Here is a 27,413-nt window from a genome sequence, read left to right as displayed (position 1 = left end):
CTCCTTTGTAAAATTTATTTAATTCTTTGTAGATATGCTCAAGTAACACTGATGGAAAAATGTCATTCAAAGGCTTTGTCTGGAATAACACTTAGTTCACTGAAATTCTCAGTCATGTTACACAGTCCTCATTTAGAAAAACCAAAAACATCCGTGCATGTGAGTGAACAGTAAGAGGCCTGCGGCTGTGGCCTTCAAGCTCTTCAGGGTGGAAATAGCACATCTGCTACGCAGTTGCATCCTGAAAGTTGCATGATGTTACTGACGTCAAAGCCTTACATTTTTCAAACAGGGGTATCACTGGAGCTTTAAGGGAACAATGAAGTAAAAATTTGGAAAAAAATATTAACCTGTCAATGGATGTCATATTTCCTAGAGCATTGGCTAATTACACTAGCAGATTATGGACTGCAATGTCAGTACCAAAATACCAAGTTAGTTTTTATACCATTCCTTGTGGTGTTATGTACTACACAAAACCTTAGAAAAAACTCCCAGAAAAATATGAAGCTTTACTGCAAAAGAAATTAATGCAAGAAAGTGGTGGTTTTAAGTACTAAAGAGATATGAAGCATTGCTTCTTCATACCCTGCTAAGGAGTAACATCTGTACTTCAATTTAACTTGACGTGCTTCAGAACTCATATTCATATAGGTATTTAATGATCCAAACATAATGGTCCTATATAGTATAATTTCTTATATGAAGGCTCAACTTCATATGTAATCTTTTAAAAAAGATGTTTCAGTGGAAAACTTGCTTTCGTTCTAACAGTGAATAAGCTCTTTAACGGTGAAAATGCTTTGGAGGGGTTGGAGACTATTGACCATGGATCTTGAGCACAGTTGAAGATCAATGTTATTCCTTCTTGACAGACTCCTTGTTTCTTCCTCCTTCACAGTATAGCCAATACAAGGAGAACAGGTAAAGTGCAAGACAAACCATCAAATCATAGTGGTAGAGTGTGGCAGCAAATAAAAGAAAGAAGAAGAAATAAAAGATTTTGCAAGCAATATGTTTTAAACTTGGAGACTCACTAGGTAACTTAAGTGCTTCACTCTTCTGGTTAGAAAGATCTGCAGAATCAGAAATATGCTGGTTTTCCTTCTGTGAGTGATCAAGCCAGTTTAGCGTTTTCCCCTCATTTATTAAATGGTCAGACTGAGAGGCTGTCCCTCCAATTTCTTCAGTGGGCTTACTAATTAAAACCTCTGGCCTTGATGACTTCTGTTGTTTGAATTCTGCTTGATCGAAACATTGACCTATATTCCTTCCTCTTACTTCTCTATAAACTGGTATGTCTGAAGTGGAAGGTACTTCTCTTTTTTCAGCTTCAGGAGAGAGGTTTTTATTAATACATGTCATTTCTTTTGGTAGACTTAAATTGTACCCTGACTCAGCAGCAACCTTGTCAATGACTTTGAATTCAAAGTGTCTATACAGATGTTCCATACCTCCTGCCACAGTGGACCCTTCAGAAGATGCCACTGAAGAGCTTTTATAATTGTAACTGGGCACAGCATTTGTACCAGAAGGTGGCATTTTTGTTTCAGCTTCAGCACGTAAATGGCTTTCTTCCCTACAGAGTGCTTCTGCTTCCTCACTGTATAGGTGCCTCTGGGAGCTTTGGGGATGCTTAGATACTTCTGAATAGAAACCCTGCTGCAAATCTTTCTTTCCCGTAGCAGAAGCCTTTACTGCTTCTTCTACAGGTAGAATATTGCCGATGTCTGGTTGTACTTTGGCACGTTTTTCCCTGCTATTGCATACAGACATCGTTCCTCCTTGCAGTGTTTCGTGTACGTGTGCATTATAAATATCTAAAACTGATTTCTTTTCAAATTCAGTGTCATATAATACACCCACTGTGTTGAGCTGACAAAGAGCATAATGTGAACCATCATTTCTCCCTTCATGTGTATCAAACGCTGTTTCCTTTTCCTCTGTGGGCCTGTCACTTAGTGCAGTCTCTTGAGGTAGCTTAGCAATTACTGCTTTTTCACTGGCAGACATTTTTTCTGGAGCACTTTCTGATGTTGTTTTAATTATATAAGCTGTACCTGCCTCTGCTTCCTCTGTAATACCGTGCTCAGAGACAGAAGACTTTTCACAACTCTCTGCCTCCTGGCAGGTAAACAACTCCTTTGTGGAAGCCGTACTCCAAGGCCCTGTGTTCGCTCTCGCTCCCCACCGAACCTCACTCCCCAATCCTTGCCACCTCTGCTCCACGGGGTTTGCTTTGCTTTCCTTTCCTATCAGTCTTCCCTTATTTGTGTTGTCTGACTTTCCTCTGTCTTTTAACCTTGTGAATCCTTTGTGTTCCTGGGTGTCTTCAGCTCTCCTTTCATCCCCCGGAGAGGGTGCCAGGGGATCTGCCTGTGCAGGCCTAGGTGCCTGTTTGTTGTCTTCGACTGACAGAGGCATTGTGTTCAACGCTTTGGTGGCCTGTTTTCTATGTGACTTGAAAAGCTTGGGTGCTTCCTCCTCGCCGATTAGTGCTAAATCTGCTACTTCTATGACTTTCTTCTCCTTCCCTGCATCAGTGTTATAGTTCTTTTCTGACATTTCACCAACTCCTTTTTTTTGCGTATATTGGCTTTTTGAGGAATCTATTGAGACATCATCATGTGCAAAAGTGTCGGCATATAAATCTCCTCTTAAATGTACCCGAACCTTGCTTTCAATCATCTTGATTTTTCCTTCATTTTTGTCAGCGTCTGACAACAATGAATCCAGAGTTTGGTGAGACATTTGCGGCGCCTGGTGCTCCGGAGCTGGATTAGCATTGCCATCCAGCGTTCCTGCTATGCATGTGTTTAATTGCATGGATTCATCATGCTCTGGAGAAATGGTTTCTGGTCTCGTTGCATAGGCCCCTTTCGAGGTATCAGCAGCATCCTCACTGATGAATAACCTCTCCATCATCTTACTTCCTGAGGCATTATCTGTTTCACCTTTTGAAATATCTGTGTGGCTCTCTCCCTGACGGCTTGAGACAGCAGCCATAATATCCATAGCTTCATTCTGCCTTGTCCCAGGAAAATATTTTGCCGATAAAAGGCTTTCACTGGTACCAGTATGTTCCGAAGACCTCTCACCACTGTTTACTGAGCCAGCAGCAACTTCCTTCCCTGATGGCTGACTGTTATAATCTCTTAGGGAATACTCAACTTTATCTTTTAATTCTCCTCCTATACCTTGTGAAGTGTTTTCAGATGAGGAACTGATAGGCACAGGGTGCCTTAGCAAGTCACTGCTTCTTTCTGTATAGGTTAGCTTTTTCTCCAATCTTTCAGTTTCACTTGGAAAATTAACTGGTTCTGTTGTGTATAAATTCCTTTCATCTCTGGAAGAGGTACCTCTAGCTCCTGTGAAGTGCTGGTTTACCTGAAACAATAGAATAGAATGATCAAAAAGCACTTTGCAAAAATATGCCAAATAAAGGAGGCAGGATTTTGTTATGGAAAGTTTTGTTTTCAGTAACAAAGCTTTTATGGAAACATGTTCCAAACCATTTGCAAAATTTGCATTGTATGTATTTTTTAACATAGGTAATGAGCTTTATGGTGGTGCTGAAAGGAGCAGGAAATAAAATAGCGTTCAGAACCCTCTCTCTTTATTCATGAGTTCAGTAAGCTGCTAGTGCATTTTATACAAATTCAATCTGAAGAGAATATTCCCTTAAAGGGAGGCTAATTCATTCTCTATACATTCAGTTCTAGGTTTGGAGAAAGGGAGGCGTGGGGTGAGGGGAGAGGATTGGTGCTTAAATGAGTGCATTGATACAGTGCATCAAAGCCTGGTAATGTACAGTATTGTCCAGTAAAACAAAGACACATTTCACACTGACAAATACTGTAAGGATTATCTGTGCTTCATTTCTCTCAGAGGCCATTTTACAGTCTTCAAACCAGACTGTTTTTAGACATTCTGGTAAGACATGAGTTGGAAATGAGATTAGGGAAGTAAAAGGCCAGAAACTAATCACTCTCCCTCCTAGCTCCCAAATATCATATTGTATTATTCGGCTATGCCTGCTTGTCATTGCACTTTAGCATAGTCACAGTGATAGCACTAGCTGATCAATTAGAGGCTAGCTTCTTGGGCACCCCTTTATGCATTTGCACTTGCTGTAGATACCCCCATTACAGTTTCTCTTATTAATATGTTTTCTGCAAAGCCTCTGCAAACTATTAATAGTAAAACGTCACTCAAAGAAAAGTGAGGGAGCTAATGTCTCTGCAAATTCTGTTTTAATGACCCTCTGCCAACCAGTGCTCAAGTGTATTTGAGTTCTTCGGTGATGCCAACTGTCAGGATTTAACAGTGAGATGCCTGTGTTTTTTTCCCCTCCTCATAACTGACATTTGCATGATCTCAATAATTATATGCAAATCTTACGATTTCCCCTTCTTCTCACATAAGGCTCATGTTACTTGTCAACTGCACAGCTGTCTTGTGAGCCAATGCCTGTGCGTTTCAAAGATTTGGTTGTATTTCCATCTATTATAAGCCTTCATTGTTTAATTCATTAAAGAGCGCATAGTGCAAATTAACATCTAAATTATAGTTCCCCCTTCATTTATTGTATGGACAATCCTGGCAATTGATAAACAAACGGTTATATTTGATCCTGCTTTTTGTAACAGGGTGGACTGAGAACAACAAGGGATTTCAGAGGTCCTCCTTTTTGTGTTTTACCATTACAAAAAAAAAAGAGAGAGACATTGACTTTCAGGCAGTGAAAGGTCCCACAAAAGGCAACAATTTTCAACTTTTTTTAACTAAAAGACAAGAAAAATTTATATTCAAATAAGAGGAATTTATTCACTCTCTATCAAGAAGAAAAAAAAAGAATGGTTCTCATCTTCCTCTCCTGTCTGATTCAGCATTCACATTTTCACAGGTGATAGCTATTATAATCTATGATTATGAATCTATGCACCCAAATGATATGAGCTGAGAACAGACACTGAGAATAATGGATTGCTGTACGTGTCTCATTTATTGCCATTTTTTCTTTCATACTGGAAAATGCAAGCCAAACCACACACACATGCACATATACACAAATCCAAATAGATTGAATGTTCACTGAGTGTGAAATTTAGTATAAAAAATTTAATGTCAAATACTGCTATAGAAAAATCCGCTAATATAAATATATATATTTATTTTGCTTATATAGCATGTTATATCGTTATCCTTTGAAAAACCCCAAAAGCAAACCGTACCATAAATATAAGAATTTTACCAAATATAAAGCATTTATTTAAGAATATTTCCATCCTAGAGACTAGGAGGGGAGACTTTTGAAATGCTACTCTTCTAATTCCTTCAAACTGTCATTTAGAGCCTCTGGTAAAGAAGTAAAAGGGAGAAGTCATTAATTTAAGTCCAGAAAAAGTTGATGCACTATGCTGAAATCAAAGCACCTTCTATTGTTGAATCAGTTAGAGATTCAATGAAAGTACAGACCAAGGCATTACATTTGTAAATTAGTACATCAGTCAGTTCTGTTAAAAGGGGGCATTTCACCAGCTTTGAAGCGTAAATGGATTCATATCATTTAATACTGTAGATATAATTGTATAACACTTACCAGCATCTCTAATTCTTTTTCATCATCTTCATGATCACCCTGGTTGTATTCTGTATTTTTATCTTTTATATTTTCATTAGCTGGTTTGGTGTCTTTGTCTTCTGGTTGTGAATAAACAATCTCTGGGATGTTTGTGTCTGAAGAGTTAACAAAAACATACTTGAATAATTTCCATGAGGTTGTTTGTTACATTATTTTTTAATTAACTTGTGCAGTAAGGAAGAACTAATTAAACCGCGTGTTGTACCTGAAGTCCTTGAATTATTCCATGTGTCATCGTCAGATGTTGCCAATATTTCTTCTTTGCTGTTAAACAAAAAGAAACTTCCTGTGTTATTCCGCAAAAATTATTGTTCTAATTCCTCTTAGATTCAGCTGTAGAGACTGCAACTTAATTACACAACATTTTGAATGCTGTTTGAAATTCTGAAAATAACAGCTTTATAAAATGTAGCTTTTTTTGAGTGACCTGATATTAAGTCTTGGTCAAAGAAAGAATTGGCGGAGAAAATGAAAATGTGTTGACCTTCAGATTACATTGCAAAGCTGATGGGTTTTCCCAGGCCTTTTCCGAGAAAGCAGCACAAAGGTGATTAGATGGGTCAGTGACAGGAGAGCGTAAGTTTGGGGTCAGGCAAGGGTCTGGAAGGATATATGTGTTCAGGAGAATGGGCCTCTCTCTTGCTTATATTTTTCAAATATTTGTGTGTATACAGAGATCGCTGTAAAAAGACATCTTTGTTACCTGAAATAAATCAAAACATTCTCCCTGCATGTACACAGTATAAATCCTGTTGCTAAGCTATGCTTGGCCGGCAGGAAAGAATTCTGCTTCCCTGCAGCCGGTGCAATTTTTGCTGTTGCTTTGCTGGCTGTGAAAACAAAGGCCAGGTCCAACACAAAAACACCTACAGAGAGATGCTGAGTGCCTGCAGTCCTCATCAATATCAATGCAAAGTGGTAGTAGTTTGAACTGCATGCTTACAGGGATGTAACCTTTAGTGGAAAAGGGAAAAAAAATGTAAAAAGACTGTCACTTATGTAAAATGTAAATTACTATATCACTCCTAATGACTTCTCTATAAGAAGCAATTTTTTTCCTGTAGGTCTTAATTTATGCGTTTTTCAACAAGCCGTCCACCTCTGTTACTGAAAATTACTTTATAATTTTCAAATATTAATCTTTTCCCCTTCTATTTTCTTCTAGCGTCTTTCATTTGAATTGATATAACATTAACTCTGCCACCTAAATGCTTAATTCAGAAGGAGGATGCTAAATTTATACTCTATTAAAAGAACCTAGACATTGACTGTCACCAACTTTTTAAAATCCAGCCTCTATACAGTTTGCCAGACTAAAGCAGGCAGAAGATCCTGCCAGTCTAGCATCTGAACTCTGACACTGGCCACCATCGGATACTTCAGGGGAAGACGTGAAGTGCTTGTAGGAAAATACTTGAGTAATTTGCACTGCCCTATTAAATTTCCTCTTGGCCTTTTGTTGTTAGAAGCTGTCCTTGAAGCACAAGATTTAATGCTCTCTCAACAGTTCTTTTTCACCATTAATTGCAGTAATGCTGAATATTCTTGCTATCCATATGAATGTCATGTCACTCTTGAATTCTGGTACATGCATAGCCTCCGCACGTTTCTCACTCTCCTACTCACACTGAGTTGTACTTTCCCCTGGCAGCAGTTGCTATAATCTGCATTTCATCCTGAAAAGGCTGGCAGAGCCAGCCACTTTTTTGAGTAGATCTGTCGGGTTTTTAAGGTAAATCATTACTGTTTGTTATTTATACATCATTATTCTTCTTTCATTTTTTAATTTTTTTTACTGTTCAAATGCTTGTCTTTATGTTACATCTAGTTCCCAGTTTTCTTCTGCTCTTTTGCATCTTTTTTCACCCACCTGCTTCCATAAGCTGAGACACTGTGTAGGTTGGGGCTTAACCATGAGACAGCTGCATTAAAGCATTTAGGCGTTAATATGGTGTCTGCAAAAGCCCCAGATTAAGAGCCAAGACATGTATAACACATAAGATGAGTCAGTTACCCCAAAAATAATGATCCCAAAACAACATGGGCACAGCAGGGAACCTTCTACTGCTTTCCAGTGAGAAAAAAATAGTGTCTCAAAGCTTTTCGTTGAATGTAGCTGGCTACCTGCAGCATTCAGCTGTGTGCATGCAACTCTCAGGAAGCAAGGATGGCACCCTTTGCTGCTAGAAGGGGCCCTCATCTAATTCTTAAAAGAACAGAGTTTAACACATTTTTTTCTTTCAAGAAGCATTCCTAGAAGGAGACATGTTCATGCCCACATCTAATGTAACAGTCTACTGGCAGCCAGAGCTTGCAACCAAGCTGCAGTGGCACTTTCAGCTTCTATCACGCCCTGATGAGATTAAAAACCCCCCACACATCCAAAAAATAGCCAGATTACCAGGATGCAGACCATCCAGGGAGGAATTGGAGGGCATATTTGCCTACCGCTCTTGAAGTTGGATGTACAAGCAGGATACTTGCCCTTTATCTTACTCTTGGAGAAAAGAGAAACTGGATTCTCTCTCCCATTCCCTGTGTTCCCTACCTGGTGATTATTTTTAGTTTTGATTAACAACTTTTCAGTGTAAAAAATAGACATAGTCTTTGAATAAGGATGCTAAGGAGGAGCACCTATTTTCTGAACTTTAAAATAAACAAGTATAAAGCTGCTTCTGGGCATGTGCCAGGATGGGGTTTACCACATCTAGCCTTAGTTTCCTAAGCACCTACGCTCAGGCAGCTGTGTACACCATCCCTACCTCCCTACATCACTGCCTACATAACTTCCCTACATCCCTACATCACTGATTGTGAGAGTTTAACTGTTCCAAAGAGAGATTCGTTCCCTGTGTCATGGACATCACAAGTCAGATGGAGTGACATATCCTTCGAAGGATCTTCTCTGCCTCCAGAAGAGACTGGCCATAAATAAAGGGAACCTACAGTAAATGCCTTAGGCTGAAACCATAACTATTAAATAACTGAAATTAGCTAAGTGAATCTTACTTTGTAACTCTAAATTCAAACTGGAACATAGCTATTGAGTTTTAGTGGCTGGGGCTATAACACGTGGTGTGTGACATGAGCCCCTCAGTTTTACTTTTGTTGTGATTAGAGTTGAATTTGCCCTTAGCTCTTGTTCTAGTAGCATCTGGAGCTCTGGTCCAAAAGTTTCATTTCACAACTCCAACACAGGTAATAACTAGCAATGATAATACAGCCTCACAGCCTGGATCCACACTGCAGGGCTTGTAACATAACTTCTTGCATGTTGCACTGAATTTTATAAAGATTGCAGGTTTATAGCCCATTATTTGTGCACACCTGTCCTGCAAATACCTGAGTACAGGGAAAGTCAGTGTAACAGCTATTTCCCTTATTTTACTTTTACATCAGAAATATATCTCCTCATATAATTATTCTAGCAGGAAATCTAGAATTAACCTGAATTGAGGATATTGATACTGCAGTCTTTGAGGATCACAAGGAGCATAAAACAATAGTCATTTAACAGCACTACTTCAATCTAAGAAGTGATACGAAGATGATGAGACTACGGGTGCATACAACTAGAGAACAATCTCAAACATATATTTACAACCTAAAGCTGAAATACTTCCCAAAAAGCCAATAAAAATTAGCCCCTTCATCAACCAGTGGCAATTAGAAAATGTTGTCTAGCTTGTAAGTTTTTTGACTGGCTGCTTTTTCTCCATATTTCTCTGAAAAGTGCCTAGCTCACTATCAGAATTCAATGAGCAGATTTTTAATTATAATTCTAATTAAGCTTTTGTTTTCTGAATTAATCATCTCACAGTGTTGTGGAAGGTGGTCTAAATGTACGTACATTGTGTAGTGAGAAACACAAAATTTGTGTTCTGTTTAAAAATGTTTGTTTTATTTTTAAATCATCCAGGCATTCTGTCAGCAATGCAAGCTAAAAAAATCCATTCTATCAGCTGATGCAGTTCCCCTCCAACATAAGTACCTGTATACCTGCAGAAGTTCAGTTGCTTTTTCTCCTTCAGCTGAATGAGGCACATCTTCATAAAGTACATCAGGAACTTAAGAATTTCTACCAGCTTCAAAAAAAATACTTATGCTCATATGATTCATTCTTGATGGAATTATCATTCACTTGGACTGAGTGATAAAAAGAAAGCAGGAATGAAAACAGGTTATCACTATAATTTTGCATTTAGAAAGAATAAATGGGAAGTTCAGGGACTAGTTAGTGGGACTGAGAAGGCTGAAATTTGATGGGCATTATGCAAAGGAGTTCAGAAGTCCCAAATTTATGTGGTTTTGGCATCCCAAACAGAGAAAAAAATGTTAAACTTGAATCCTAAATATGCAAGGAGTAGATAGACAACATATAAGTGAAGAGAAAAAAAATTAATTAGCCAATAATATTGCTTCGGCTTCAGAAAGGGTTGGGGTAAAGTAAGACATGTCAAGGCTTTGGAATTAGTCTTTTTAAGTTAAACAGGAATTTTTTTAAGAAGTGAGGTTTGATTATGGTTTCAGATAACCCCACAATCAAAAGACTGCTCCTAAACTTTTTTACCACAGTCCTAGCAGAATCTTATAGGAACAGAGGTCTTACAGGGCATAACTAAGAGGAACAGTGATTTAGAAAATGATATTATTTCACCCAGTCTGGGAGCAGAACTTGGTGTTTAAATATGCTCCAAATAAGAGGAGCAGATAATCTCCAACCCAAAATACTGAAAGACTCAACAGAGAAAATCACACATTGGTTTAAAATCTTCGCTATTCAAATCTATCAAATTGGTCCTGATACTACTGTAACAGTATTAGAAGAGTAGGAAAAGTAGTATCTAGAATTAGGGAAAAGAAGAGAAGTAGTGTCAGGGCAACTACAGGCCCAGGTGTCTTCAAAAAGTTTTCACAATAGATTTAGGACAAAACTTAAAGGAAAGAATAAATACAGATAAATGGAAAACGGCATAAAAATGCCAGACTCACCTGATAATATCTGCCTTTGATAAGATTACTATATTTCCCTTGTCTAAAAATCAGTTATCTAATCTATCTGGACTTCATTAAAGCATTTGTTGTGCAGCCACATGGGAAATATATTAATTAAACTGGAGAAGAGGGAGATGAGTACAAGAGCTGGGCGGTGGGAGAGGGGCTCAGTGCCAAGCAGGGCCCCACGAGCTGGGCTGCGTGGAGCTGGCAGACATCACCGGGGAATTGGAGAGGACCGGTCGTGTGATCAGACTTACTCAGACATGTTATTACAGACCAAAGCACAAAAAGTCAAAGTTAAATTAAATCTGTGGCAGATCGGAAGTTGGGAGACATCACCAACACAGAGGAGGATTGAAAGAAATGGGTGGCCTGGAGGATCAAAATAATAGATAAGGGATGCAATTCAAAATTATAAAGTGCCAGGTTATACATTTAGGGACTAGAAAGAGTTTATGCCGCAAAATGAAGGATCAGAAATTGGAAGAAACAGGCGAACAAGAAAAATCTGAGTTTGTTTTTGGCAGAAAATACTTCCAAGCCACAGCAACAAGATGGCCGTGGCAACAAGGCAAACAGAGTTCTGCAGTAATGTGTCAGAGAAGGTATTCCCAGTAATGAAAGATTTCCAGGAAATATTCATGTCGCAGCACCAACCCCTATAAGAACTCCTCTGGAACATTTGTATATGATGGTCAAGAAAGATTAATTCAGACTGGAACAGGTGCAGAAGAGGACTACAAGAAGACCGGCAGGATGAAAAATCTGTATTAACCAAGGAGACAAATTGAGTATTTCTATTTTCAGCCTAGCATAATAAAGTCCAAGAGCAGAAATAAACACCCTCTATTAATATAGCAAAGGGGTAAATACTGAGACAACAGAAAATATATTAAGCGGCAAGACTGTTAATGTATTAATAGAAAGACTTCACAAAAAAATTTGCTGTGGAAACTGAAAAGAAGATCTGTAAGCACTAGAAAAGTATATCCTGTAAGTTTTCAGTGCAAGTACCAGGCACAAGAAACTGAGAAGCTCTCGGTATGGAAACAAGGATATATTTTTGTGACCAGGATTATGCAACACATTTCCCTTCGTGGTCCTATAGTCCCAGTCCAGCCTTATTTCAAATGCTCCTATGCAGCTACATGCCCTGAGAGTTACGCTTTCAGGAGCGCACATTTCACTGGGGAACAGCAGGTGCTTTGATCTGGTCTGAAATAGGCTTGGGACTATAGCCATGAGCTACTAATCTCTTCATAATGGGTGAGGTTGTTATAGTTTGTCGTGGTTTTAATTCACACACCAATATTTGGCAGAAGTTGTGTCTGTATGTTTGTATAACCCATAGCATCATTCACACTGTTGTGTTATATCCACTGATGCTACACCTTAATACCTAAATCACAGATATTTATATTACAGACTGTGGGAAAAGGCTAAAATTGTTGGAGTACAGAGTATGGAAAGATAAAAATGTACCTGTAAAACTCTTTAAATTAATGCAGCCTGAACAATGTTATACTATCTCATATTTAAAAGAAAATGTGGAAAGATATTATTTAGTCTGAAATTTAAAGAGGTATGGGGTCATTAAAGTATTTAAAGATTATATTTCTCAAATATTTAGTTAAAAACATGTAAGAGGGAAATAACTTTTTAATACAATTTCTTTTAAAAATCCAGGTAGGCTTAGGCTTTCACAGAATCTTCCATGCTTCTGATTTCTACTTCAAGGTGGATTCAAAATAAAAAAAAATCCTCTTCTACCCTGAAGTTGAGGTGAAGCTAAAATGTCCTCATGAAAAAAGCTGGCAAGATTGAAGTTGCTAACCAAACAGTAATTCTATTTTAATTTCAGGTCAGATTTCTAAACCTAAGAGGAGCCTAATACAGCAGCAACCTTCAATACAACTAGTGCTTTTGGATCTAGTGCCGAAAATAGCCAGCCTTGCTGAAGAATGATGCCACTGGGACGTAAACAACATACGAGATCCTTGAAAAGTAGTAGTTAAATGTGTCAGCATTATTTTACTGAGAGGCAGAAGAGCAAAAAGTGAATTAGTGCAGGTAAGTGCTCAGGTTTGAGATGGCACTTGAGCCAAACGGGCATCCTGCACAGAACTGTAACCCCACGAAGCTGGGGAGAGGAGGGACACATGGGGAGGGAAGGGCTGGTAGTTTGGTTTGGTTATTTTTGTATCATTAGCAGCAGATGTCATGTCAAAGGAAGTAAAAAAGGAAATACCTACATGCAACGACAGGAACTACTTTAAAAAATTGACAGCACATTGGAAGTAGAAAGCCTGTGAAAGGTTTGGAGGACTTGGGTTAAAGAACATTTATGAGAAACTAAATAAAGGATTTTCCACATGTAATTCTGAACTTCAGTGGTATCGTATGCAATGTCATTCAAAAGCCATGAACACATAACAAAAATAAATTTCTGAGGAAGAAGGAATTTTGGAAAGAAGTATGAAAGGTTGTGTATGTGTAAAGTTCTAAACAGCTTTAAAATTCTATTAAATTGTTTGTAAGGCACAGTAGAGTAAGAATTCAACCCATTTTTTTACTAATATAACCCCCCTAAATAGTTAGCTTACTGGAAAATTACATTTAAAATATTGCTCTGTTAATACTGGTCTCAAAATACCAGTTGGGCAGGGGAGAAAATACCGAGATAAGAAAATGCAAAAAGGCAAAAAAGCTGGTTCTATTAAAAAAAAAATTAAAAACATTAGCTTGATTTTGGTCTCTTTATCATGGTGAGACTACCGCTGGAGATGCATTCCACCCAACTCCTGCGACCTAGATCAAAATCATGACCTGGCCTCTGGCTGTATGACAACTCAAGAAAGGAGTTCGGAAGCCGCCAAAGATACTGGTGTGGATCTCCACAGTGCAGACTTTGACTTCTTTTGTGAAGGGATGTCCATAGTTAATTCTATTCTACCTCCCTTAATATATGAACTAAATATTTAACAAGTAAAGATAAACTCATTCCTTGCCTTCATAAAGCTCAGTCCAAAACTCACTAAAGGGACAAATCTCCTACTGATTTAAATTGATGTCCATGTCATCAGCTGTTGAAGTTATAGTCTTATAATACAACCAGTCCACAATTTCTTATCACACGTGGTTCCAGCACCCTATAAATATTAGTCCCAAGCCCTGGTGCTGCCAAAGAATTCACAACCTAGCTTGAGAATGGGAGGAACAACCTTGGCTTGAAGCCGCCTTTGTGCTTCCTGGGGCCTCACTTCACTATGCCTCAGCACAAGCCAAGCCTGTCAGGTCATGGGGAGATGACATGGGTGCTGAGGGTTACCTGCCTATGCATCAGCATAAGAGAGCATATACTTCATTTCTCCCCTGAAGAACTTCTAACATGGGACACTGTGCCTGCTGGAGGTCTGTCAAACAGCCTGCCCACCAAGCAACGCTTGACCTGTTATTTCTGGGTGTTTGAAAATCAAGAGGCCACAAAATGTCTTCAGCAGAGCCGCATGTGATGGTTATGTGCAACCACCTATGGACTGTGGAGAGAGGCCATTGAGTAAGTGCTCAGCTTCCCAGGAGCAGACCAATACCATACACAGAAGGCTCCAGTGCCCAGTAGCATCCAGCACTGCTGGCCACACTCGAGCCAGCCAGGCTGGTGGGCAACAGGATCCGACCTCGTCCAGAGGTCTACCTGCAAATTGTACCTACCCAGGCTTTGAGCTCCCTGCAGCTGAAGAAGAGAAAGAGCCTTGATAAAGCTAAGGAGCAAGATCATTGTTATTGCAGGAACTGGTGCTTATTTCTGATTTGTTTACCTGCACATTTTGTCTAAATGAAGGCAGAATATTATTTTTATGAACGGTATGCTCTCATTTGGAATTGACACTAATGAATGCAAGGCCCTTTCCCCCTCTTGTTTGTACCATCAAATTAATTAGCTCTATTGTGACATCAGTATTTTTCTCAAGCAGTTCAAGGCTTGAGCATTTTCCTTTCTTTTTCTAAAGGGCATCTTCAGTGCCCTTTATCTACCATAAGAATCATGCATCACTTGTATTTTTCACAACTAATGCTGTTTATTATAAAAACTGATTGTGATGTGAAAATTGTTATACTGTGTGGCAAATTGCCCAAACAATTACTGTAAATGCATGAGCTATAAACTGTACTGCCAAGGACACTGGTAGGTTAGCTCCTATAAAAGAAACAATTAGAGTCTGAGGTGAAAATAATAGAGATGAGATGACAGTTATTGAAAAGGCAGAACATCCAGTTTAATGTTGTAAATATAGGTTTGTGGATTACACTGATGGTTTTAAAGTGTTCATGGCTTATTGAATGGAATAGAATATTACATACTTTAGAATGGGGCCATAATTATTATTCCTTTTTAATTGTGATGTCTGATGCATTTGTGAGCAGTTGTTGAGAACATCCTCACATTATACCGATTCTAGCCCTAAATTATCATCCTGCTCCAAGGGTTTCTTTTTTTTATTATTTTACTTTTTTAGCATTTTGTTGTTCAGGGTCTGTTCTGAACAAAGTATTTTCTCTTGAGGAACTTAGAGTGCTTAGAGGGTTACAGCAATAATTATTTCAGTTTCAGCCTACACACTTCACTGCTTTAAATCATCATTAGAGTTTCATCCCTCAGCAACTCCTGCCGAGATGGGTCTGAAACTCCTAGAAACCACTAGATAAGAAGAGCGTATCTTTATAACAATTTGTATATAAAGGTATTGATAAGAATTTGCTAGAAATTAAGGGAATACTTTTTTTCTTAGGAATCATCTAAATAGAGAATAAGGGTTTTTACGATTGCTAAAGAATTTCAATCATTCAGACCAGATTTGCAGCATATGAAGATTAGGGTGCATAAAAAAAGACTTGCACCCTACTGGAAGACATGTTGTAACAGACTGTGGTAGATATGAAGAAAATACAAGAAAAGTGACATTACTGCAAGAGAAAATTAGAGTCCTCTGCTCTTTTAAGACAGGACATAAGGATAAAACCCAATGAAAGAAAATTCAAATATTACATCCTAGGGAGAGCCCTAAACAACGGGACACACAGTTACGACTGACCAAGAAGGCAACGGTGCTGGGCATGTAAAATCAGAACTGGAGAGAGTCTGCCCAGGGTTTGCAAGGAGGTGACAAAGTGAGCCGCAGAGCAAAGATGACAACCAGCAAAAGGCAGTCAGTGTCAACACTGCAGCATGTGTGAGCTCTGAATTACCAAATCCATTAGCAGGGGTGGGGAAAAAGCATTAAAGTAGCTTTGAAAGAAAGTTGCAAGGAAACTAAGTACTCAGCTGTACCACCTTTCAGGGAAATGCTCCAAGTCTTTTTCAGGCTTTTACATACTGTTAAAAGAAGCTGATCTTAATGCTAGGTAAGGGCATCACAGCTGTGCTGGAAACCGATGGCGCCGGGCCGAAGTTCAGGGAGGTGTTAGGGAGCAGAGCTCAGGAGGTGGCTGGGCTGTGGGTCTGGGCAGATGGCTGTGCCCTCAGGCTGAAATAACTGCCTCCTACAAAAACTCCAGGCAGAGTCCAGGGAACTAGAGCTTAGGCAGAGCAGAAACCAACAGCTGCACAGAATAGAGACAGACCAAGAAACTGCGGAGAGTGGTGTGAGTGCAGCATGGAGCACTGCTGTGCGGCTGACAACAAAGCAGAGGGTGACAGAAGCTCAACAAGCACCATTCCTCAGTTCTGGGCTCCTAACACACACCCTGGCATTTCTACTTGAGGGATGGCTTTACCTGAAAATATGGCCAATTCCTACCTAGGAGCATTTCGGTCTCAAACGATCCTTCCTTGTGGAGATGTCATGTTTTGTGTGCCTGAACCACAACGTTGTTATTGCATGTCACATGTATCAGTATGTGCCTTCTGTTTATATGTTTAATTTTTTCAGGAGGTATTTAAAAAATAGAAGCAGAACAGAAAAATTATTTAGTTTAAACAGTGCAGAAACCAATAATTTTAATTGCATTGTTAGGTTCCAAACCTATTGAGGCCACACAGGAAAAGATTAAGAAATTAAAGCAAAAAACTGCAGAGAAAATCAACAGCCATAAATGAATAGCTGTGTGAACATTAAGTAGAAATTACTGAATAACATTTTAAAATATTATGCCATTACAAGCAATCCTATTAGAATGAAGCTGTACGTAAAATCAGAGACCTTATTACAAATCTAGGCAAGACTGATTTTCTTACATGACCTTCAACTACCAGCAGTGCTAGAGAAGGCTCAATCTAGTTCTTAGTAAACAGGTGTCACCAAACAAACAGGACTGACACTAATTAGCTCCCTTGTTGATAGTCAGGACACAGAGGATAGAGGCATGGAGACGGAGTGACCCAGTCATCATTAGAGTGGTAGGTGAGAATATCTGCACGCTGGCATGGCAATGGAGGTTTGCACTGCAGCTACCATTTTGAAACTACACTGTGAATAGGAGACTGAATTATCAGGAGAAGCAGTCTAGCAACTTTCACAAGCATTGTGCACAAAAAGAGAGCCACAAAGAACCTCTACTTAAATATTTGAAATTTGAGGAAGAGAATATTAATCTGTGGTATTCCCCCGCCTTGAGGAAATACCCCTTAGTTTTGGTCATCTCATCTAAGAAGAGGGGCTGAGAGCAGAAGAGGAGAAAAGATGGGCCTGCAAAAGGACAATAAAGGACTGTCAGTAGCTTCTAAACAAGCAAAAATTGGAAAGGAAGTTTGGAAAGCAAAGTGGAAAAAAATGCTCAGAATAAGCTGTATATAGGATGATGATTAATAGTGTCAAGGGGGACAATTGATCAAGAGAGCAACTGTAAGGGAATGTGAGTGTTTTTTCTGAAAAGATAATTCCCAGTAGGGTTCAGGCAATGTTTGTAATAAAACTATTTTTATTAAGATTATTGGATTGGTGCTATCCAGGGGATTATATTTTCCAATTACTAATATTTTCATTTTTCAGTCTTAGTTTATGATTGAAGCAGGGACATAGGTGGCACAGAACAAAATGCATTGGCCTGGTTTGGGATGAGAATAATCATAGCCTCAAAGCAAGCAGAGTCCCAAGAAATTAGTCTTTATTTTCTAGCTCATTAAAAAAGACCTTGAGTTTTAATGGCAAAACATTCGTACAATTTTTTAAAAAATATAGATGTATATCTGTCCATTTGAAGATTTTAGTTCCATACAGTACAGGAGCCCAACACCAACTTGGTGCCAGGCTCAAACATTTAATATAGCCCTGTCTACCCCCAATTCGCATGACTATAGGTACAAAGACTGCAGAAAAACCCGTCCATAATAAGTCAGTTATATCTCAAATTAAGCTACAGAAACTATGAACAGGAAGATTGCAACTTTTATCAGACCCTTTTATAGCTCTGTCATGATTGTTGTACCTTATTATGATATACACATAACAATGTTGCAAAGAAACCTGTTCAGGAGCTTTTTACACAGCTGTTTTGTACGCAGATTGGTCAGAAAATTTTATAAATCCCTCAACAGAATGGGCTAATTATTTGAGAAACAAGGAAATTCTTTAGGAAAGACTTCCCTGGACAAGGTCAGAAGATCTATCAACAGCTCAATTGTGAATTAGTAGTGCAGCACCTTACTATTGAGATGCCTATCTCCAGGACCAGACTACTGAAAAAGAGGAAGAGATGAGTTAGAAGTCAGGTTTCCTAAGGGCAAAGCTTGGCCTGAGGTCAGAGGAGACACTTCTTACATTGCTATTTTGTCTGGAAGGCCCATGGCCAAATATCAAAATGGTGTTGTAGAACGGAGCTGGAGGTAAAGCCCCTCTGTTCTTCTCTTGCTTTTGTCTCCCACTGTTTTAAAAGATGGAAGGAGAGTAAACCAAGTACCATCAACAGGTCTTGCACTTCTCCAAAGTTGTATCAATTTTTGATACATCTGAGAATTAAAACACTTTAGCCTATGTGGTGCCTGGTCCTTCCCTGGATATCAGGGGGGATAGAGAAGGAGGAGTCCCCTACTGGCATGTTAGAAAAGACCCATTTCCTAGAAGCTAACTGCAGTTGCTGATGCATGTATGCAAGAAGGTGACATGCCTTAGAGAAACTGTAGATAGATAGATGGCAGTCAGGTGAGACCAAGACACAGATACCACCCCTGGAGAGGAGAAAAGAATGGGTGACCATAACATGCTTCAACCGGTTGTTCTTGAGAGAGGACAACTATGATGTAAATCTTGGATAGCAATTGTAAATTCAGTAAGTATCTCAAGAGGATAAAATTCCCAGGTGTTATCATGACAAGAAGAGACTTTTATAACCTTTTTTTTTTTTTTTCACAAGCCGTCTTACTACCACACAGCAAGAAGACAGCTGTGTGATATGTATCAATATTTCTGTCAAGAAGACCTGGAATATAACCTAGAAGACACCAGTACATAGTTACTAGGGTAGCTGGGGAGAAAGACAGACAAAATCCCTAACCCAGTACCACAACAAGAAGTGATACAGACTTGAACATTTTAGGCTTATCATCCGGCAGGCATAATCATTACTGCAGGGACAATTATTATGCATCAGAGCAAAACATAAATGCAAATCCATTTGGTGCAGGTAAGTGCAAGGTAAGAAAAACCTGCCAGCTTTACCTAGTTCACATTCAGTGGTGTAGCTCAGTGCTTTTCAGTGCTCTTTAGGGCTGCTATTAGTAACCAGCAGTAATAAATCTTTGGGTTTAGTGTCAAAGTATCAGCTGGTTCCACCCATCAGGAGGAGAGTGGAGAGACAGTCAGAAAACCAAGCCCCCCATTATGCTTTGGCATATCAACTAATATTTTCTGTGTGTCACTGAAGGCCTAAGGATCAAATAGCCACTTCTAACATGCTCCCACAGTGTTTAAAAGTTCTTATCTCTTCCTTTGCACTAAGGCAGGGACTGCATTTAACTGGCAAAGTATTTGTTTGGACCATTTTTTCTACCTTTTGTAACTGAGAAGATAATACACATTTTATCTTAAAAATACAATGGGTGATTGGTTCTCTGGACTTACATTGTAGCTGAATCAATTGCTTCAATTTCAGAGCTGCAGTGCTGTGGCTGGATCATGGCTTAAAGTTCGTAATCAGAATAAACAGCTCAAATGACACTGGTAGTGAATGCATTGATTAAATATGACTCCAGTGCTCTCAGTTAATGTTTCACTGACTTTAAACATCTTTTCAGGACTAACATTTAGCCAAATCAAGGTGAATGTAATGGAACAATTTTTTTTCCCACTGAACATTTATGAACTGTGATACCTGAAGAGCGGACAGGAGACAGAGTATTGAAATGGTCATTACCAGCCTGGTTCAATTTGCAAAACAGATATCTCACTAAACAAAAGAGTCATTGAACAATGGAATACAGGAGTTTCTTCAGCAATATATTTCTATTTGTCCAAAGGTCCTTAATCAGTTGTCTGAAAGAGTGTAGAAATAAGCTCTAGTCCTGTAAATATTAACATTCAAGGATAGTTTTACACATGCAGAATTCTACAAAGTTCAGTGAGACTCCTGATGTTCATTACATTATTTATTGTGCCTATTGCAGGATCAAGCCAGTTGCTGCATTAAAGAGCTCTAAGAGTCAGTTGTAATAGTGTTACAGTATTGGCATATTTAAATAAACTGATGAAATTGTAGCAACTACAAAAAAATTCTTACAAGTGTAAAGCCAAGCAATGCATATATAATTACAAGTACTTACTTATCATGTGGTTGAGAAATGATACTCAGATTACAAAACATTGGTTTTTATATGGTTTTATGCAAACAAGTGAAAAAGCTTTATAGTAACCAATATTTCCCTTACATTAGAGCACACATTTCTGTTCTCTAATGTTGGCAAGAGCAGTTTCTAAGGTAGGTCACGGAAATGAGTGAAAAACCACCGATACGAATAAGATCCAGAGTAAATACTACGCTAAGATTGCCCGCAAAGCAGCATGTTATTTTCATGTGTTGTTACTCAAAAGTTCAGAAGCTTATTTTAATATTTCCAGGGCAATAAATGGATGGCACATGGGAAGCACAGTTCACAATCACCAAAAGCAAAAATAAGACAGTTTTTCAGTCTGCAGGTACTCTCCAATTAGGAGACCACAAGTATGGTTAGCAGGTGTCTGGTCTGTGCATGCCATTCTCCTCCATAACTTCCACCTGCTTCTTTGGCATTTCTGCGATAGCATTCAGAGCCTTATGCCATTAACTTAGATACCTATCTTTAGGGTCTTTAATGTATTTCATAATTCAAATAGTAAGTATGCCAGGATTTTGAATTATGATTAGACAGATAGAAAAAAGACCATTGAGTGTAATTCCTGGCCAAGTAGGATTGTTCCCTGTAGAACATTTTTCAAGTGGTTTATCTTAACTTATTTTAAATTACTTTGGAGAGTAAGGCTGCAGCAATTTCCTTAAAGATAACTCGAGTTGCTATTGAGAAGTATGTCCTAATCTCAGCCTCTGTTCCACAGCTTGCTTTTACCCTATTTATGTGAATAAGATCTTTTAGACCACCTTAAATAATTATCCTGTGTCCCTGATAATCACAGTCTTCAAGTACCTGGAGAAGTCTGTCTTTGGTGCCAGTGCTACCTACTTCTACAACCAGCAAGGACTGGCAATGACCAGGAGGCAAGAGAAGGGCTGGGAACACTGCATCAGACTGACTGGCAGAGGAGTGCTGCTTTTATCTGGCTCCCTGTGAATGGATAGCTTCTCTAGCAGCTGCTCTCCTGGTAAAAACAGTGACTGCAGTCACTTCCTAATAATAGTAATAAACTTTAGTCAAACCTCATATCTGTATGCGGATCAAGGTGTAACTTGTGACTTGAGATGACAGAAACAACCTTGAGATTAAATAGCAGTACACAAAGAAGATGTGTGTTTTAACACCTTTTCTGCTCTCCTTTTCCCTTCCCGATTATGATGTGCAATAATGAAAAGAGCAAGGATTAAAAGGGAACATAATTTAAATGCCATATTTTAAATGGACCAGCTGGGAATAATACAGTTGTTCCTCACAGCAAAGTATATGTGAAGCTATTTCCAAACATCTTCCTCAGAAGTCTTTGATTTTTTTAATCACATCGTGGGTTTGTGGGAAGGCCGAGAGGAGCTGATGCAGAACTGCGTTTCTTGAGGCAACCTAGGCACTGGTCTGCCATCTGCCTGGGGAAGACTGACTGAGCACAGTGCAGTCCTGCCAGGCTGGATCTTCAGCAACTTACTTCCTTTGCCTTCCATCAGAAAGGGGATGAGACAGCAGCTGAAGATGGGAGAGTACTCATGCACAGAAGAAATTTTCTCATCGGCCTTTGCTTTAAGACCATTCAGTATTTATGCTGAAGTTGGCATTGGCGGCCCACAGACCTGGGCTTTTAATCTCTTCCTTCTCATCACGCATTGTACATAAAGCAGCTATTGTATGAGACATTGCCCTATTTTGTGTTCTGTCTTAAAGTGGCACCACAGAGGGAAGTGAATTGATGTACTATCATTCAAAGAAAGGAACAGTCTGGCAATTACAAAAAAAAAAGCACAGGAAAGACGTCAGTTCACAGTGATACACTAGTGGGCTCAGAGAGGTAATAAGGGGGATAACTCTAACAGTTATAACAAAAATACTGGACTCCCCCTTCCTTGTCAGAGGACAGGAGTCTAGTTACACATTTTACCCTTTCGTAATACAATTCTCATGCTTATCAGCCATTTTCCTTGTGCTCTTGCTCCCGCTGCTCTCTTGACAGATGGCAAACCAGGACCAAGCACAGAAATGGGGCGCAGCCTCACCAGTGATGGGGGAAATGGTTTGCAGGTCGTTATCACTGCGCCATGCAGCATGATCTACAGGAGTCTGCCTCATGCAACACACAACCAGTCCCTGTCTGATCAGACCGATGCAGGAGCCTGGGGTCCACAACAAAATCATGTGGTCCAAACCTGAGGACCAGGAGAAATTTCGGTTCAGAACCATTACCAATGTCCCAAAGCACAAGAGTCAAACAAAAAGAGAAAAGAGTGGAGCTGATACAATTACTTTACATTTTCCTGAATGTTTAGATGTGTATATTTACAATAGAAACCAGGGTTGTTTGCTGACAGAAGCTCTCTCTTTTCTAGTGACAACCTTCAAATTTTAGGAGTAAATTTTTTTCACCAGAGTATATTTATAGGTATGTATAAGCTAAATGCACATTTCCAGATAGACTAAAATATAAACTACTTCAGTCAAACATTATTTTTTCAAACTATATATTGTGCCTGTGAATCCTTTCAAGATTTTTTGAAAAATATAAAAATCGTTAAAATTTATGGTGGAACGAATTTTAGCTTGAAAAAATACAGTTAGAAGCAAATACTTTATGAAACTTCAAGAGAAGTTTATTTTTTCATGCCTAGACATAGAAGAAAAAGCAAATTAAATGTAACGAATAGGCAGGCTTTTAAGTCATGTGGTTCTGAATATCCTAATCTAGACAGTTTTCAGCATTAATTAGTCCAGGCAGTTTTGCTTTTCACTATCTTTTTTTTTTTTACAGGTGCAACTTTTGAGGGTTAAGTCAATTTTTCTTTTATTTCTTAATAATTGTGTCAGAAGCTACCCTGTTGCCCTCATTCACACAACTTTGTCCTGGCTCATATTCTTAAAGGTAACATGATACAGTCATATCGTGTTTCTTCAGTAACTTCCCCTGAAAGTGCATATTATTCCTTTCACTTAACTAACGCAACTAATCCTCACTAATGACATTTAATGAACCACACAAATATGCCCTAGAGTGGATCAGACTCTCTGCTTAAAAAACGTAATTCTTTAACAGTCCTATTTTTTAACCAAAGAGGTAAATCACACATTTTAGGAGAAAGTATAAATATCTCAGAGCCAAGATTTTTAAAAAAAAAGTTATAACAGGTTTCAAAATTTGAAATAGGGGCCTAAATAAGTGTCCTGTTAAAATATCCTTCCATTGAGGTTGCTATAAAGAAATCTTTAATTTAAGATGTCCAGCTCATGGGAGTGCATAGCAATATTTCTCACCTGCATATTTGTTGTGTGACCCATAGGTAAAATTGCTATTTTTGTGCATATCTGTTTGCATTGCTGCAGCTCCTAAGACAAGCTAGTTATTGCCCAGGACTCCACTTTGCTAAATGTTCTATAAATATCCAGCACAGCGTATACAAATGCTGCAGAGTTTATCATCTGAACATAAAACAAAAGGCAAGAGAGAGATGGGCTGGTAGAGAGGAGCAGGGGAACAGACAGCACTGTTCAACGAGATATGAAGGAGTCATTGCACATCAGCAGCCTCACTTTGCCAATTTTGGGGGGTTTGTTTTTCTTGCGCTTTTTTCTGGACATCAAAGCAAAGGAGTTTTAATGAGGGTCTGAAGGAGAATAATGAGGTACTTTTGCAGATGTCTGCAGGGTGTTCCTCCTCACTCAAAGGGGCAACATGTACAAAGACACTTTGAAAAACAAGTGAGCAATGGAGGTTGGCATCTCAGTTCTTTTGAAACGAAAGGCCCTGATGCTGACCTCATTTACACTGGTGAAAGCTGTAACTCCTGTGAAGTCAATGAAGTCCCTGTAGCATAAAATTGGTCCTGGATTACAAACTGCCAGAACTGTCTTTCAGAAGCCTTGGCGACCACTGAAACTGTATTCCAAAAAAACTTTCAGCTCATTTTTGCATTTACTGTAAGGTCTCTTTACATCCTTCTGCAGCTAAAGAGGGTCTTGAAAGTGAACGTTAGTTTGCCAAAAATGTGTAACAGAGCTTAATGTAAACAAGCATCTGACCACTTTGGTTTTAATATCACAAATATACACGTGTGTATGTGTATATATGAACAAATGTGCACATATACATATATATACATATATATATGTGTGTATACACACAGATGCACACATACACACACACATACATTCCTCTGCAGCCTGATATGGAGGGAGATACCTTTACACTCTGATTAGAGACAAGGTAATTTGATGCTAAGGAGTAGAAATGTTATCTCCTTTCCCATTTTTTAAAATATCTCTCTGTCTGACTTACATATTATATACACTTAGCTTATACATGTAAAGAGGATCACCCAGAAGAAATGCTTCTACAACTTACACTAACAGTAGGTATGTCACAGGAGATTTCAGGGAATTAAATTCTTAGGAGTCATTCGACCTCAGATGCCTAATTGTACTGAAATTTTCAGGTCAGTCCTGCAAGCATCTGGAAGCCCAGGGCTCACTAAATTAAGACTCAGCTCTCTGTGTCTATCACCTGCTCCATGTGGGCTACCTGAACTCCAGCTGAAGTCACACTGCCTGCATATGCCTGTGGCATTGGATATCACAGCCCTTCTGCAGGGGACCTCAGGCTATCTTATTTACCCAGAATGGGTCATGTGACACTTCCTGAAGGACAGATACGACGTACAGAACCAGGCACAAATGTCAGGATCTGATCATATGGCAGGTAAAGGCATCATTCCCTCTGCTCTGACATACCGGGATGTTCCCCCACGGAAACATCATCGTGGTGGCCCCAGAGCTGGCCCAAGGGACCCTTATCAGGAGAACTGTGTGGACTGGCTATGAATCAGACCTCAGGTTAGCCCTGGGACTGCTCTTACACCATGGTGTTGATGCAGGCAGTAAGCCATACTGCACACCTCTCCTCACAGGGCTGATGTGCGACTAGCACTGGCAGAGGCTCTCAGCAGCAAGTCTGGGTGTTGGGAAGGTTGGTTCTGCACAGGGGAAGCCCTGGCTGCCTCCCTTCTCCTTAAGCTCCCACCACTGCTGCGGTGCTGTTCCTCCTTCCCCACCAGTTCAGTCCAGTGGACGAGCACCAGGGAAATCAAACAGCACTGCCTTAGTTGTAAAGAGTATAGGAACTAAAAACTCAACATTGATTCAGTTCTGGGATCTAAGTATTGCAAAGGACGCTGCAGGTAAAATATAGATTCGGTTCTGCAGAACTCCAACTGTTTTATAGCAAACTTGGTGAGCAAAAATTGAGAATTAGATTTTCATGGGCAACTTTGTTTTGCTTACAGAAAGGAGTTAAAACCAGTTAAAAACCCTAACCCTAACCAAAAGTTACTATTCCAGAGTGTGTCTCCTTATGTGGGGCTAAGTTATAAGTTAAACACTGCCACTTTATAATTAACATAGTACTTGCCTGCATTTAATTAGAATAATATGTATGAGATAAATTCTATATATCTTTTTTCCTTTAATATCTTACCAATTCTGCCTTATAAATCATTATTCATTTCACCATTTGTGAAACAGAAACATCAAACAGTGGCAGGAAAAAGGAATTATTACCCTATTATACGACTTGCAGAATAGCCCAACTACTTGCAGGAAAGTTTGTACCAGCTATTCTAACTACAATAGGATCCTTCCTTGAGTTACCAGCTTCTTGAAACACCAATGCCATTTCTGTTTTAATAGTTACATGTAGAGGGTGAAATATGAAATAAATCACGCGAAAGTCCAGAATTTTGTTTTGCTTTGAAATTTTTGTTGAGTTACAAAGGAAGTGGATGTAAAGTGTTTTAGCTGTACAGCTACCTCAATCTGGAGCAAAGCTCTCACTGATGTCAGCTCAATTTGTAGCCTAGAGAGATCAAAATCGGTACCCAGCCCATAATTTATAGACCCTCACACTACTTTTCAAATGAGTGGCATGCATGCCATATATTAAAACTATGATCCCAACCAATCTGTCTGCAGAAAACTACTGGCTGATGTATACAAGAGCTTTACTGAAAACAAGTCTTGGTCTAATTTATCATCAAAAACCCCAACAGAATAAAACAGCATGGGCAGTCTTAGCTCCAGCAAGCACACTTAGGAAGTTAGCATTAGCCAACTACATTGTAGATTACCAGAACTTAAGGTGTAACCTCACCTGCTTTGTGTTGTCTTTAAACAGCCTTTAAGATGTCTGTCAGTAACCTCTTTGTGTGGTTTATTATCCATCTTGGGCACAGTTTCTTTCTTGTGACAAATCAGTGTGTAATTTTTGTCATCGTTGTTTGCCCAGAAGGTGCCGACCGATGTCTCGTAGCGTATACAGAACTCCACCTTAGCTCCATCTTTCTGGTAAGGAGGCACCAAAGAAATCTTAAAGCAGAACTGATCAGTTTCACTACCACAAGAATTAGGCATGAACTCTGCGAGGATATCATAATAACTGAGCCAGTTATTCAGTGTCATTCGAACATACACCATTTTTTCAAAGGATACATTGAGGACTCGTATAATGCCGTTCATACAGGTAATCCCAGGCAGGAACACGATTGACTCCAACAGTACTTTCTGCTCTCGCACCTTTTGCAAAAGTTCTTCTTGTGAAGCAGGTAACGTAAACAGCTGAGAGAAAAAATATTCCTCCTGAGGGAAAACTTCATCTTCTATGTCATCATTTTGTCCTGTATTTGGAATTTCCCAGGTATTGAACTCTTTAACAGACACAAGATCAAACCCAAATGCATCAGCAAATGAAACTTTTCTTGCGATGGTCGTGGGGGTGTCTGCTTCCTCTTCCTCTGAAGAAGCAGAATTCCGCCTTCGGGGAAGTGGAGAGAAACGATGTTTAATGTCAGGTTTAACATCTTCGTCCTCTGAAGAGAAATAATTTACAGTGGGGACTTCTAATAAGTTAGCCCTGCTAACCTGACTAGATCCTTCAAAAGACTCCAT

General features: G+C 39.1%; 1 protein-coding gene across 1 annotated transcript; it reads right to left on the bottom strand.

Annotated features, from left to right (window-relative positions):
* On the bottom strand, positions 1–27,413 carry PPP1R3A (protein phosphatase 1 regulatory subunit 3A). The gene is made up of 4 exons (XM_064447265.1): positions 26,620–27,413; positions 5,850–5,908; positions 5,603–5,739; positions 1–3,387 (listed from the first exon to the last, which is right to left on the bottom strand). Exons 1-4 carry the CDS (start codon positions 27,411–27,413, stop codon positions 859–861), a joined length of 3,519 nt encoding a protein of 1,172 aa, XP_064303335.1. The 3' UTR covers positions 1–858.

Source organism: Phalacrocorax carbo, chromosome 1 (assembly GCF_963921805.1).
Source record: "Phalacrocorax carbo chromosome 1, bPhaCar2.1, whole genome shotgun sequence".
NCBI classification, from domain to species: domain Eukaryota; kingdom Metazoa; phylum Chordata; class Aves; order Suliformes; family Phalacrocoracidae; genus Phalacrocorax; species Phalacrocorax carbo.
The sequence above is the reverse complement of the archived record's forward strand: the minus strand, read 5'-3'. Positions and strand labels throughout refer to the sequence as shown.